The sequence below is a fragment of the Tachypleus tridentatus genome, chromosome 9 (genome assembly GCF_004210375.1).
Source record: "Tachypleus tridentatus isolate NWPU-2018 chromosome 9, ASM421037v1, whole genome shotgun sequence".
Classification (NCBI taxonomy): Eukaryota; Metazoa; Arthropoda; class Merostomata; order Xiphosura; family Limulidae; genus Tachypleus; species Tachypleus tridentatus.
In genome coordinates, this window is record NC_134833.1 from 126020802 (window position 1) to 126037731 (window position 16930).

The 16930-nt window shown below is 30.8% G+C and overlaps 1 protein-coding gene across 1 annotated transcript in view; it reads right to left on the reverse strand.

Moving 5' to 3' along the window:
- Positions 1 to 277: 277 nt before the first annotated feature.
- LOC143227484 (uncharacterized) overlaps positions 278 to 16930 on the reverse strand; it is a 57858-nt gene continuing 41205 nt past the window's right edge. Inside the window, exons 6-9 of the mRNA XM_076458926.1 lie at positions 15728 to 15825; positions 9508 to 9614; positions 5637 to 5808; positions 278 to 3196 (exon numbers count right to left, since the gene is read on the reverse strand). Coding sequence (XP_076315041.1) covers positions 2280 to 3196; positions 5637 to 5808; positions 9508 to 9614; positions 15728 to 15825 — 1294 coding nt within the window. The 3' untranslated portion in view covers positions 278 to 2279. The remainder of the gene's footprint in view (positions 3197 to 5636; positions 5809 to 9507; positions 9615 to 15727; positions 15826 to 16930) is intronic.

Here is a 16930-nt window from a genome sequence, read left to right on the forward strand (position 1 = left end):
CTAATAAGATATATAAACAAGTTAAACTCGAGAAATTTCTAACATAGGCAAAATAAAACTGTTTTATAGTACATTATTTATTCTTTTGTGTTTTTAGAACAAATTCTTCTGACTAAAATAACCAGGCAAACAGTGGTCAGTTTGAAACCTTTTTACTAACATAGAAATTTCTAACATAGGCAAAATAAAACTGTTTTATAGTACATTATTTATTCTTTTGTGTTTTTTAGAACAAATTCTTCTGACTAAAATAACCAGGAAAATAACAAACAGTGGTCAGTTTGAAACCTTTTTACTTCATAATATATTAAGAACTTACTGTTCTCAAAACATTTTCATCTGATGTATTTAATTTTAAATTTCTTTCAACTGTTTTTATTATTTCTTCAAATTTATTACAGGGCAAGTCAGAGTTACAGCAATCAGCTCAGTGTAACTACATTGAGCAGTTGAATAAACCAATAAATCAGTCTAATGTCACTTTATTTAAAAGCTAGATCAATATCAAAGCAGTCAGCCCAGTGTAAGCACACTCAGTATTTGAATTAAAACAGAACCCACCAGAAAGCTTAATAATAAATTATACCTTTCTCATCCACTACATATACATCCTTATCAAGAACTGAAGTTTGAGACTAACCATAATATGGTAAATAGAACAATGCAAAAAAGGTGATACTTACTAGTAAGCTCCATCTCCACATTTTCTTATACATAAGAACATGATTACTATGTATGTAATTTTCTTTAAGCTAGTGAGAATAAGAAGCCTACTTTAAATGCTAAATCCTATGCATTTTGATTCTATTAAAAACTTGGATGACTACAATGTCCAAGAAATGTTAGATTACCTTTCTATCTTAAGCAGATTAGAATATAAAATAACTTTTGTTTTGTGATTATCTTTGAAAATTTTGTTTGACACTTAGCAGTTCCAGTACTGTCTACCATATTCTAACAAAAAATTCTTTAATAATCATTTACAAGAGCTATATTTAAGATACGAGACCAGGTGATACCTCCTCACATGCTTTTGAGTTACAGTTATGTTCACAGTACAAACACAAAGTCTCCATACTATTATCTCTCATTTTTAAAAGATCCCACTTTAATTTAAACATTTTGCTACAAGGAGAGATCTTAAACATTTCCAAGCAGTGTACTTTCTTTGTCTTTTTAATCAGTTCTCTAACCCCAGTTTTTTCATTAAACTATATAACTATAAGGGGTAATCTGGTGTATGTTCATTATCTATTTGCAATTTCTCAGAAATGATATTGAATTGTTGTATAAGGTTTAGAGAAGAGCTACTAGGATGATACCTAGGATCATGTGGGGATATCTAAATTTATTTTTGCCTGAAAAAATATTAACTTCAGATATGATTCTGATTGTGTTGAAGTGTCACATTTAATGGAAAGAATGGTAAAACTAGGGAAAATGAATATAAATTTTAACAGTTGTTTTCAGTTAAGGCAGCTTTATTTTTCTTAAAGGGAGGTTGGACTTTGGAACAGGTTGTTTTCAGAAGTGTTTGATGCTTTAAATTTAAGGGATTTTATGGGAAAACTTTATAAATATTTTAAGGATAAGGACTGGCTTTGAATTTTTTTGAAGGTTTAGTTAAATTAAGTGGTTATAATACAAAGGCTGTCTGTGCTGTGCCAGCCACTGGTATCAGAACCTATTTACTTTCATGTCTTTAGATGTGGGGGAATGGAAGCTTACACAAATTTAATTTTTTTTCCTAGTGTGTATTCTCCATGGTTTAGTTAAGTTATAGTTACTTAAATATTTTCCACAGCTGTAGGGTTAATACCCAGTGTCTGTTCTTTCTTTTTTAAGTAACTACTTTCTATCAATTGCTTTTCACCTATTTGATAATTGTAAGACTTCTTCCCAAGTGTGTCATTTAATGATTTTGTAAGTAACAGATTGATACAAACTGTTTTCAACACACTCTACAACTGTAAGTGCTCATCCCAGAGTGTTTTCTTTGATATATTTCTAATTAACCCTTTGGTCCAAGCTGATTTCCACAATTTTTCAACTGTAGTTTCTACCCAGCATGTATTCACTGATGTTTATATAAATTATTATTTGTTTGAAACTGTTTCTTATAATCTGTAGAATTTTATGGTTTATCTTCAGTTTGTGTTCTTGAATGTTTTTTCAAGATACTTTGTACCACATTGTTTCACACAAACTCCACAGCTGTAAGGTATCTCACAATGGTGTATTCTTTGGAGTATTTCTAATTCACTCTTTTCTCTGTACAACTATGTTTTCTCTCCAGTGTGTACTCTTTGATGTGTTTTTAAGTTGCTGTTTGTACCAAAGAGTTTTCCACATACTGTACAACCATAAGGCTTCTCTCCAGTGTGTATTCTTTGATGTACTTCTAATTCACTCTTTGTCCTAAACTGCTTTCCACACACTGTACAACTGTAAGGTTTCTCCCCAGTGTGTATTCTTTGATGTACTTCTAACTCACCTTTTGTTCTAAACTGTTTTCCACACACTGTACAACTGTAAGGTTTCTCCCCAGTGTGTATTCTTTGATGCCTTTTTAAGATAGTACTAGTACAAAAGTGTCTTCCACATGTTGTACAACTGTAAGGTTTCTCCCCAGTGTGTATTCTTTGATGCCGTTTTAAAATAGTATTTGTACCAAATTGTTTTCCACACACTGTACAAGTGTATGGTTTCTCGCCAGTGTGTATTCTTTGATGGATTTTTAATTCACTGTTGGTACCAAACTGTTTTTCACACACTATACAACTATATGGTTTCTCCCCAGCATGCCTTCTTTGATGTATTTTTAAACAACTGTTTCTCTCAAAATGCTTTCCACACACTGTACACTTGAAAGGTTTCTCACCAGTGTGTGTTAATTGATGTATTTTTAATTCCTTGTTTTTTCCAAATTGTTTTCTACAAACTGCACAATGGTATGGTTTCTTTCCTGAGTGTAACATTTTTTGTTTTTTTAGGTTATCAGATGTTTTCCTATAGCTGTATAGTTTATCATCACACACAGGTATATTAGATGCTTTAAGGTTATTTCCACTTAAACCTGTTTCTCCATAAATATTGTTATTTGAGGTTTTCATGTCTTCTGTAAAGTGATCTTGTTTTATAACATGGTAACCATGAAACTGTCTCCCACTACAGATGTTCACACTAGTTTTTATATCTAAAACAGATATAAATGATGTCACAAAAACAGTTAATAATACATATATTATAAATATAATAAAAAATTTATAAAAACTTTTCTGCCTAGGTCAGAAAAGCACTGAAAACATAAATTGTTGGTAACATACCAAATTCAAGAGAAGTTTTAACTTGACAAAATATGAAATCACTTTTAGATATATGATAGTAGAGCGTCACAATAACCAATGTTATGTTTAGCCAGTACAATCTGGATTAACTGTTACACATTTTCTAACTACAAGTTGTTTATTATCATGATTTGCTTATTTTACCAAGTTAAGCAACTCCAATACTTTATAGTTGCTGTTCAAATATTCTATACACATTAAATGCATATCTATAAACATCCAGATTTAGACTAAACGAAAATATTTGTTTATGTATTATTTATCAATTTTAGGTATAATTTCTGGGATTAGAAGCTGATTAGTGGCTTTAGCATGTTAAATTAATAGATTGGATACATAGGATTTTATATTTCAGGTTCTATAAAGGTAGTAGTGATCAGAGAATCACATCTTTAGAAATAAATGTCGGCTGTACATTCTCTGAACTTGTTAAAACATTAATCTACAGAAATACGTTTCAACCGTTATTTACAAAGTTTATACATCAAGAACAAGAAGATAACAAATACTGATAAGTTAGGAAGTTTCTTAATGTTTCATTTTATAGAAACAAGTACTATTCTTTCCTTTTTACTTTCTGAAAAATTCTATCTTAAATGTTTTTAAATGTTTTGTTGTCCCACTTTATCACTTCAAAACCTTTCACAAGATAATTTTCAAGAAGTTGTAAAAATGCACTGAACATAGATCCTATATTTTATGGTTCAGTAATTCTTAAAATATCACCAATAATTCAAACAACTCTTTGACTGTCTTGGTACAGGTATGTTAAAGTGCAACCCACAACATTCCAAGGTTATTTACATTTTAAAGTTATCATTTTCCTATACTATGTGAAGGGTAGTTGCATGTGCTTTGCATGCTAAACAAGCAGCTCATACTGAGGGGTACTAGGTGGTGTGTTAAGTGAGAACATTTGTTTTAAATGTATTAGGAGGCAGAAGAAGATTCAGAAAAACTATTGTGTGAGTGGTGATACATATCATATCTCCCCTAGTATGAGAAATTTGATCTTTAGGTCTTCTCTAATTTATAACTTCTCTGAGAAATTTAGAATTTAATGTAAATTACTCATTACAGAAATTACTAAGGTAAAGAGACTTCAACAATATTTGTTTGTAAAGTCATACTCAAGAAAATCAGACCAGCTTCCCACATATAATCTTTCATAAATTGTCAATACTTCTCTCTGCCACTTTATACCACATTATTTATGGAAAGAAAGTATTTCGATCTATCAAATAATATATTATATCACATTATTTTTAGTACAGAGTATTGTCTATATTGCTTTGAGTTTCAAAAGTTCCTCTGCAGGTGTTTAGGGTAACAATATAAGGGAAACTTTACAATCTGTTATGCCAAGTAAATTACAATTGTTATACACCAATGTTTGCTTTTTATGTTTTACTCATTTGTGTTTTTAGGTGCAATACTTTAGTGAAGAAAAATTTTTAGTGTACTAGTACCATAAGTATCAGAAAATAGGCTTAAATGTATTAAGCAACCAACAGCAAAAAATTAAGAGAACACAATTAAGTAGTATATTTCTTGTTTTCGATGTGTGTTACATTATTATAATTATAAAAATAAGTAAAATATAACACCTATGAAAAATAATTAAAATAAAAACCCTTCTTGAAGTATGCTCATGAGCAGCTCACAAGATTGTCAATTATTACGATAATATAAGAAAAATATTTGCAGAGAGGTTTACAATTAGTGCTACAAGAATATTGGCTACATATTGGTGATAGGGCAGTAAAACAATACAATTAGATATATAACATTACAAGTTTTCACTACTTAAGATAAACAAACTGTAGTTTCATGTTACAATTTGCAGTCATTCTAGAATTTAAAATGAGGGTAATTTAGACTAATTTGTTTTTTTTTTTTAATGGTACTTGCATGGTCAGTGAAACTGAAGTCTTGCCTAAGGAGTTTGGGCAAATTAAGTGACTGATACAAGACAGTTTTATGATATGAAATTTAATAAATTTGACATAAAGACAGCATTTTAAATCTTAACAACAAAATCACTTTGCATTTGGAGTGGTCAACATTCTGACTCCATATGTTCATGGACAAATTTTCAGTAAAGACACTTTTTTTTTTTGAAAAAGGCTTGTACTATTTACCAAAAGCTTGCCAAATTATGTAAAAATACAAAAGCATATTAAAATTCTTAAGGTTGCTTTAGGGTTAAAATATCAGTTACAATGACCAAGCCTGTTTGGAAAGTGTTAAAGCAGTTTCAACAAACATATTTTAGATGTTTTTACTTACCAGATGTTTTTTCTAATCCAGATTCAATATCTCTTTGAAATCCAGTTTCTGTTTTCACATTCATAACATTACAGTATAAACTACCCTCATCATCACTGTAACTAAACTTTGAAATAACATCATCAGGTAACAGATCACCAGACTGCTCCACTTTCACTTGAACAAGTAGATTCTAAAATTAAACAATACAATGAAAAGTTTAACAGAGATAACAAATACTACAATCATTATATATAGACTTCACAGTTCATTCACTAATATGAAACATGAGGATTTAATTAATAAATATAACAATTCAAATATAGTTACGAATGCAAAAAATACTAAAACTATTTAAACACAACATATTTTATGTCTTATTTTCCAGACAAACAAAACACATAGGAAAAAATTTAGATCAAATGAGTTACATTTCTGTTACTTGTAATTACATAATTTGGATTGACATCCAAGACATTAAAACCACAGATTATTTTACAGGAAACGTCTAATAACAATTTTCTGATTTAAAAAAACAAGGAAAAAATGAGCTTATACAAACATGTTAAAAATACTAAAATTAAACTTATATTAGGTAATGATGAAATAAAGTAATGCCCCTGTGCAAAATTTCTAAGTATAACCTTTGGTACATGATGCATCTTAACACAACACTTTTGAAATAAGTCAATTAGCATAAGAATTAATTACTTAAAACCCGTAACAGGAAACAATAATGGGTGCAAGCAAACCTAATACTATTATAAAAATATATAAAAGGTATATCTGCCCCTTAGAGAATATGGTTCACAAATCACATACAATATGCCCAAAAGTATTAGCAAATCAATACAAATCCAGCAAAAACAAACTTTTTAGGTTAGTTCAAAGATTGCCAAAATTTACCCCAATTATTTACATACATAAAGCTTGTGACATCCCCATACTTAAAGACAAATTAGCAGCACTAGCCTAAAAATATTACCAAACAGCAAAAACAAGAAACTTCTTAACTGCCAAGCTACTCAATATGACTAGCATCCTTCACAAAACAATATACCTTGCTTCAAAAGCACCTTAGTTAGGTAAAACAATTTCTGAGTAAGGTTTAATACTGAATTTTCAGTGAAAAAAAAAGAATCATTTCTCCTTTTTTTCTAATTTCAGCACTGGGCACAGGGCATGTAGTATGTTCAGCATCTGAGTTTTGAAAGTGGATTTTCTCAGAGTATTACTGTTTACCTCCTCAAAAATTCTAGGGCAATTGGATTTAAAGATCCCAGCCTCCCTGTAACCCTGATTGTGGGAAGTTTATTTCTGCATACTTTGTTGAATGATTGTCTTCTTGCTTCTCATTTTCTTCTGAATGATGTCATGTCTTTAGCTATGGTTTTTCTCTCTCTCTGCTGTGGACCCTCCAGACATACTTCTGCTTCCCTCAAGTTTTTGAACTCATTAAACAATATAGAACCAGCCTCTCCAGCTAAAATTAAATGTCCCACAAATGTGACAAACAAATTATTTTGAGAAGGGCAAATGGGGATAGCAATATTCCTAAATGTGTCAGGATAAGGAAGTTTCTTTCCTTTCAAAACTAGATTCCTGTCACAAAACTTCTGTTTTCATTTTTTATGTAACATAAAAGCTGATCATATTCAGAAATTCTACACATTTATATTATGTAATATAGTGGCTGGTAACATAGAATTTTATGTAATCCCATTATGTAACATGATGGCTGATTTAACATGTGCTAGTAAACATTCACATCAGGTACAATATAACAGCTGATTTAATATGACTATACTCATTACACTTATGTACAACGTGACTGATTTGACACAGAATTTTATGTTCACATTACTGACCATATTATAATTGATTTAATGAAGAATTTTTCAAACTTTTTTCACTATAGAGAGTTGAGTGTGTTATGTTAGCACAATACTGGACAGCTAAATGAACAAATCATATTAAAACCACAGATGATATAAAGATGTCATGGAGTAGCATGCATCAGAACTACATTCTGACATTGTTTGGCATTTTATAGATAACATGATGCAACTGAAAATTGATCACATTTTGAAATTATGTACAACTGTCCTTTCTGACATAAAATATTCATAAACATACTCCATAAAGATACGTTTAGATTGGAAATTTAGAATTTCAAAAATGAAGATATTTATTGGAAATGAAAAAAAGGAATACTGAGCATTCTGAGATGCCAAAACTAGAGCTAGCTTTTGTAATTAATTTACTTTAAGCATTGATTAGTGTTGTAAAAACTAAATTATTAATTAAAATTACATAACTGATGGTAGGGTTATGATGGCTTATCATGGCTTATGATCTGAGGGTTTCAGTTTTAGCTCCAACTGCCAATAAGTTTGTTTGCCCTCATTCAATCTTCATTAATTAAAAAAACTATCAGTCACTACTTTTAAACAGCTGCCTAAAGAGAGGGGGGCAACTGGTTGGCAGGTCCCACTGTTACCTACTTAGATGCTTAAGTATTAAATAAAGAATAAATCTACTTTTTCTTACATTGTATCATATTTCTAAGTTATAACTTAACTCTGTAGCTGTGTTCTTTAATGTTGTATAAGCAGGCATGTATTTAGAAGAAGGGGCATAAAAGATTCTTTTATCCACATTTTTCAGAAAGTAATTACTGTATTACAGCAGTAATACAGCACAAGAAGGCATATACTGAATAATATATTGGTGTTTATGGTATTCAAACAATGTACATGAAAAACCGATGAACAGGCTATTAAATTATTTCTAATTTTAATCATGGTATGTTTTGAATAAAAACATTACCACTCTTATCAGTGATGATAAGATGTTTTCATAATTTAATTATCCACTTATCTGATTTACATAAGATCAATGTGAGGTTACTTCCAAGTTAAGAAATAAATGCAATGTTGACTAAATGGTGTTTTTAATGAACATTAGGGATTTACTTTTTAAGTGTGAAACATCCAAGTTTTCTTTATAGGAATTTTATAGAAATATTTTAATAGCGTATTTGTCACAACATGTACATATCACAATCTTCAGGAGAAATCTGTTAAATGTAATGAGTAACAAAAATGTTGAGAAACAAATTTAATCACTTAGCAAACACCACTATTTACTCAGCTATAGGCAATACTACCCAGACAGACCTGCAACAAATCATGGTATTCACAGCATGGCATATTGCAACAGATAAGAATCCACAAACATGAAGCTAAATGGCAAAAGCCATCTACATGCTTTAAGCAACAGTACACAACATAATCACAAAAGATCTATGTGAGAAACAACACAACTTGAGTACACAAGCTGCTTCTTTAACATATTTATTTGGTCAAGTCACCAGATGCACAGCTTACAGAGTCTGTATCAGTGAACTGTTGAAATGGTGCTAGTAAATTATCATTATGGTACAACTGAAGGATTACGGAAGGAATGCAGGATGGAACATTAACAGCATGTTTCACAATGAAAACTGTTGTACTACTACAGAAAAAAAGCACAGCTATCACACAGAACTTCATGACCAAGGAATGAAATTGTAAGTATTATAGGTAATTCAACACAGAATAAGTTTTACAGTCAGAAAAAAGTCCAAAGTTTTAGGTTTTTGTCTTATACAGTTCTTTATGATTCATGAATAAAAAGTGTACAGTAAGTTGACTGCAAACACCTGTACAAGAAAAAAAGTGTAGTTCATTTACTCTTAATAATGTAGCAAACTTGTCAGGGATTTCTTCAGCTTGTGACTAAAAATATATCATTAGTATTTATATTCCACACAAACAAAACTGAGAGACACAAATACAATTATATAGTCTGTTTAATACCACAACCATAAAATATTTAACCTACAAATTACCTCATTTTTCTCTGATTCTCCATCACACTTTACCTCTTGCTCCTCTTTTGTTATACCAAACTTCAAAATGGTAGGTGGAGAACTTTCTTCCAAAGAATTATCTTCTTCTATATAAATAATGTAGGTTTGTCTATAACAAGACTAAGCATAATTTGTACTTCATTAAAGCATAATCAAAATCAATATAATGTGTTCAGATGAACAAGATTTTTCTCTTAACTTCCTACATGATATACAGGTGCACAGAAAACAATAAAGTGTTCATCCTAAGGCAGGTTTTGAAAATATACCTGGAGTGCCATGCATATTGCTAATTGTTATCAAAAATGGTTGTTAAACAGGTAGGTAAGTTTAAAGAACAAAGCATTTTCCTGCACCTGGTAGAAGAAAAGTAATTAAGTAAAAACAGACACAGTCCTGGAATTAAAATACACAGCATCCAAAACTCATAAATCCAGCAAATTCATGCGAGCAACTGAGTCAGAAGATATTCAGGAAGAACTAAATAGTTAGTTAGTTCTTAGAAATGCAAAGGTCTATGTAATGAGGACATTGATTAAAGAAGTAAAAGCATGAAAATTAACCAACATGTTGTCCCTTCGTCCTATGAGACATCCATTTCAGGATGGATATAATACCTTTAATGTCTCAAGATGCAATACATGGATGTACCTGATGAGGTTGGAAACCATCCAGTATTTCCAGTTCACTTTCAGAAAGCATCACCTTCTAGTACTCCATTACAGGAGCACAGACAGCCCTTTAGGCAAACTATTACAGGATGGAATAATTTCAATGAGAATGTTAAACAGTTTTTACTGTTATATGTATCATGTCATCCTATAAGTAATGTCAGAAAATTTAATACAGAAAGTGCATCATTATTTGTCTTTGTAGAAGGTTTTAATGATTGAAATATGTAGTAGGATGTGTATAAAAAATGTTCAGACAAATAAAAGAAACTAACCCAATTCCACTTTTTCAGATCATTAATCAAATAAATCCTTATGAAGATGGATGTGTCTGAGGAGCACATTAGGCATAAAAGGCTTTATGAAATAGTGTAGCAGAAACTACACAAAACATTCAAAGTGTTTATGGTGCAGAGTCTCTCAATGAAAGAAAATCTCAAAAGTGGTTTCAGAAGTTCAGATTAGTTGACTACAGCCTAAGTGATGTGCCACATTCAGGTCATCCTATTGAGCTTAACGACGACTTGCTGCTGGCTGCACTTGATGAATATTGTGCTGTAACAGTTGAAGAACTAACACAGAAGCCTAATTCAACCCATTCAACAGATCACCATTATCTGCAACAGCTTGGAAAGGTATCCAAATGTGGAAATTGGGTCCCCCATGATTTGATAGAAGCCAACCTAAGAGCAAGAGTAGGCATTTGCACTTCTCTGTACTCTCGTGAACGTAACTCACCTTTGTTAGAAAGGTTAGTGACTGGAGATGAAAAATGGATATTTTATAAAAATGTTAAGTGCTGCAGACAATGGTTCAATCTAGGTAAATTGGCTAAAGCACAGCCCAAAATGGACCTCCACCCTAGGAAAGCCTTGTTAAGCATTCGGTAGGATATTGTTGATGTGATCCACTTTGAGTTGGTGTCACTCAATGTAATGATTATATGAGACTTCTATTTCTACAGTTAGAGCACTTGAATGTTGCACTGAAAGAAAAGAGGCCTGCTTTGATCAATTGTAAAGGTGCTATATTACACCAGGATAATTTATGGCCCCATAGAGAAAGGATCACATCTGCAAAGATTGAAGAGCTAGACTGGGAAAAATTTTCACATCCTCCTTATTATCCAGACCTTGCCCCCTCTGATAATCATCTATTCTGAAGTTTGCAGAACTGTCTTGATGGAGAGGAGCTTAGAACACATAAATATGTCAAAACTACCTTCTCCACATTCTTTTCCTCAAAACCTCAAGAATTTTATAGAAGTGGCATTCAGAAGCTTGTGGATCATTAGCAGGAAGTAATTAATAATAATGGAACATACATTATTGATTAAATAACATTAAAAGCATCTGAAATCCTTTCTCTTTTTCTGAACCTAAAATTGGATATTACTTAAGGGATGAACTGATATTATAATTTATCCCAGATGAGTCTCTGATTTATTGTGTTATGTAAACTATGTGTTAAGATTTCAAATATCTTGAAATTTGAATTTAGAAGTTGAATGTTGATATGTATCATATTTATAATATTTGCCAACAAGATTCGTCCACACAATTTTATTTTTAACACAAATATATTTTAATATACAAACAGCAATACAATTTACAATGATGGGTATTACCACTAGTTATTACAAATAATGATGTATATACAAAAGATTTACAAACTTACAAACAAAACTAAATCTTCTATCTGGCCTGGAACTGATTATTTTATTGATGGTTTAAGTCCATAATAAGCAAATTAATTTTATGTTGATTCATAGGTACACTCTACTTGACAGGAAAGTTAGCTAGCTCTTTTCTTGTCTGGTCTCACATGGTTTTAAAAGCTCACTTTTTATCAAAATCCTCATGGTAATACTAATATTTGAAGACAATTTTCTGAAGTTAAATGGTTTGTAATGTTTGGAATCTATATACATTTCTTGTCAAATCCTGTAGTTCTCTGATTAATAAGTATTTATAACAATCATAGCTTCAAAGACTTATAGTATATTGACTGTAGCAATTCAACAATATTCTGTTGTCTCCCCACGTATTATGATATGTACCTTTTATACTCATTAGGCGAGATTCTCGAAAATTCTGCTAGCAATCAGAAGTGTTTTATATAAATACACTGTTGATATTTCACTCAAGAATCTTCTACAAATTTAGAGAACAGACAGAACTTTTGCAATGCACATTTAACAATATATAATACATGCATTTCTAAATATATACTAAACTGAAACAAACATAAACATTAAAATAAAATGTTTAACAGTAAATCCATCACACTGCATAAATTAACAAACCTGCCTAAAAACAGTCTCATGTTTCAAACTAATTTTTCAACTACTGTAAGCAATCTTAATTACTATGGGTTCAATATAGTCTGAAGAAGTCATACAATACAATATAAAAATTGAGGTTTACAATTGTTGAATTTAAACAGTATGTTAAAATTGTCATTACATAATACTGTATTCTTTATCAGTAGCAGCACAACAGTGCAGCAAACCTTAACTCAGATATCTAAGAGAGAACATTCTAAAGGTTTATTAGTTTTCAGCAAACTACTACAAATCACAGAAACAAAGTCTAGGATCTCAGGAAAGTATTTGTTAGGTGCCAAAACATTGTAAAAATTTCATAAAAAGTAGCATTGTTGTAATCAGGGGCATAGATTTTTTTACACCCGATGGGGGGGGATGACTTTTGCAACCACTTATGTAGACTGTTCAATTTGTAAATTGATAATATCTGATTACATGAACCTGAGAGCTGTAAACATGCAGTCACAGAGTAATCTTGTTGCCATGATACTTGCATTATACTTAGGCCGACTGACTGATACTTACAAACTATTGCTTAGATCGAAAAGCTTAGAAGCACGCCTGTATTAAAGATGTACATTTCAGCTACTGAAAAATCATACATCTAAGCCTATTTATGTAATTTGACTGGTAAGAACACGAGAATCACAAGAACAAACACACAATTTGTAGGCCTGTGATGCAATAAAACAATTGAACAGACCAAACTGTAGGGGGAGATGATTGTATGTACCATACCCCCCACCTAAAATGAAGGGGAGATGTATCCCCCATCCCCCCAGGATCTATGCCCCTGGTTGTAATGCAAGCAATTTGGACAGAGTAGAGTTGGTGAGATAGCAAGTGTTATAGTAGAATGTTTTTACATTTCAACTATTTTATTAGAAGTAGTTCTTAACAGCATCAATATAAATATTTTTCTTACTGATGTAATTGTGTTTACTAGAAATTTTATTAAACTGCCCTCAAATAAATTCTTTAAAAATTAAATTCTAATGCTAAACTGAAGTTCTTGATTTTGATATCTTTGTGGGTTCTATTTTTAACTTTTAAAAAATTCATTAGATTGTTTTTCTAAATGACTTAAATGAAGTATAAGAAAGTTGGAACTAGCCATTTCATACTCAGACAACTGTTGCAGGTTAAACTTTTTTATTTTATTTATTTTAGCTTCAGGAAGAGATACTGGTGAACAGATGGAAAAAAACTAGTCTGGTGGAGCAGAAGAAACAGAAACAAAAGAATAGAGGAGGTCTCTATATTATCCTTTCTTCAATGAGATTTATGTTTTTAAGAGTAAAAAAAAACTAACAAAATGTTTGTTGTTGAACATAAAACTACTGAATGGGTTATTTGCACTCTGCCCAATTGTGGATTTGTAAGTATTTTTTTCATTCCTAGTTTATTCAGCTTATATTATTTGCTTTTCACTGCAGGAATAATTATCATGATTTGAATCTCTGGGTTTAGTTCCCATTGGTTCATATCTTGCTAATTTATTTTCAAACTCCTGATGACAGGAAAGACAACTGCAAAGATTTTTTTTTCATTTTTGAATTGATGACTGAAAAAAAGAGAAGTGGCTTGTACCACATAATTACTGCTGCCTTTGAACAATCAATTAGCAAATACAAATAAATCCTCATTCTGACTAGTCTTCAGTTTAAATGTGATAGTGTTTACACTCAATATAGAAAAAATATAATGTTCTTTCTGAAGAAAAAATATTTGACTTTAACTTATTCCAGCAGTCTTAAACAGTAGTGACAGCAGTCATGGAAAGGGGACACATGATGGAATATGCAGTGTGCTCTAAAGAACAGCTAATAAGTTGGCAGTTGAAGGAAAGGACAGCATGAATTAATAGTTCCAAGTTGAAAAGTTAAAGAAAAGGACAAACACTGAAATATCAACTGTGGGAAAGGAAGAGGTATCAATATGGATAAGATGTTACCACGAAATATTTCTGGTTTTATACGAAGTAGAAAACCTAAAAAAGAATATATGATGCAAAGTAGCTTCAAAAATTTTAAACTATATATGTTTCATTTGTTTCCATAGTATCGCTGGTGCCAGATGTATCCATTAACACTTTGTACACAAGCTCAGTCAAATAGACTGAGTATGTAACCATACAGTAACCACACTTTCCACACTATAATGTTTAATATAGTATGTACATTTTCATAAAACTTACCAAACTTTCATTAAACATTACAAGACTTTTGCATTGGAAAAAAAACATTTAATTGAGTATTTTTAATAAAAATTTGCATGTGAATATATTGAGTAGTTTTGTTAACTATCCAAGTGCAAAGTGATTCTTACATTAAGATTAAAAATACTTTTATTCCCATGAAAATTTTAAATTTCATTTCTGTCATCATTGAAACTTCCTGAATAATCATAATTTTGTTTTTCAGAAAAACTTTTCCTTTTATCAGTTATTTTCTCTACTCTAACTCTAAATAAAGTTGGTCAATTTGACACACCTATAGTTAGTCCACAAATGTTTATTAATCAGAGCCAACATAGGACCAACAAGATCCTTATACACTCAGTTAGATCCAAATACATTTGTTGGTGATTATTACTTCATATAGCAATAAAGTTTGTAACAGATTCCTTCTAAATTCATTGTCTGTCCATCAATGAGTTTTCACAATCAAATAGACTCAGCTAAGGTCTCAACTATAGAAGAAACTTCCAAAACAGCTTACAAATCAGACGAAAGGTGTATATGTAGATAATTGTGGGTATAATGCAAGTATTGAGGTTTAACCTCATTCACAGGTGATTGTTCGTTTAAAGATAAATATTGAGACACATAATGGGCCATCTATGCTCTGTCCACTATGGGTATTGAATCATAGTTTCTAGCACTGCAAGTCTGCAAACATACCACTGAGCCACTGGAGGTCACTGGTAATTGTATAAAATAAAGTTACAAAACTGTCACTGGATTCTGGTTTCTGATACCAAAGATAAAAATTACTAAGAAAATGCAGCATAATTTTACTTGTTAATATGAATCCCCGAGACATGAAATAAAGTCCTATGAAAAATTATGAAACTTCCAATCAGTGATGGAACATTACTAATTTAAAACAAGTAATATTCACAATATTTATGTTGAGAAAAATACAAAACCATTTAAATTTTAAATATATACACTTACTACTAGTTATTGCAAAAGTTTTACCTTTCTTTTTCATAAATTTTATATCAAACAAAGCATCCTGATTCTCATCAGCCAACTGTTCAACTTTCATCTTTAACACTTCCATGATTATAAAGAAGCTTCACCTTTATATTCTGTAACAAAAAAAATGCAGACCACAGAAAAATAATTTCAGAACCAAAGGTCACATATTTTAAAAAAAGCTATAGTCTTAAATAAATGCTAATATCAAAATTCACATTATCTTGATAAATTTTATATCTAATTATAAGATTTATCTTTATCGCATCTTGATACTAGAAGTTAAAAAGTAAAATTATATAAAGTAAAAATTAATTTTTTTTTACATAATATGTGAAGTAAACTAAAAGACCAAGAGAACCTTTAACAGTGGGTGAATTCATTTTGAACATGTATGTGATGACTGGAATTTGCAGTGTGATGCTACTTTGTTGACTAATGATTAGATAAATCTCATATATAAAAATTCACCAAAACACTTACGAACCATATACTAAATAATTCATGAGTTGAAACTTAAATTATTGATTTTTTCAGTCTTTTGATAGCTCTCAATGGATTTTTCCACAAATCTACATGGATTTAAATATTTGTACTAATGTGAACATGCACGGTTGATTTTCTTCGTACATATTAAGATAAATATATATATATATAATATATTTTATAAACTTAATACTTATCGTGTGGGTAGTTTCTGAGTTATAGTGGTGACAAGTTGCTGAAAATCAAGACGGGCTGACAAAAATTAATGTCATGGTTATTTATATGAAACGAAACTTAATAGTCTCTACCAGTGAGTTTCGTCCGCGATCAAACTTATATATATTATTAAACAAAATATATATCAGGCAAATCCAACGACACAAAAGTCAATGTGGAGCAAAGAAGATACAGAACTATAGTGTATGCTGGAATAGGCATACCACATACATAAACATATATTTACCTAAAATAACTGAGGTACCCTACGAAACATGTTATGGTTACTCGGAAAATTTCTTCGCTTCGCAGCAAAAGTTATATATTATTAATGAAGAATATCAAACGCAATCAGCGACATCTAATACAGCGCAAAACAAAGAAAATAACGGGCTATAATATACGAAGTTATATGCGCTGTTACTAGCTATAATGGGATATATACACTGCTGGCCAAAATCTTAAGGCCAATGAACATAAAGAAAAAGTACGCATTTTGCG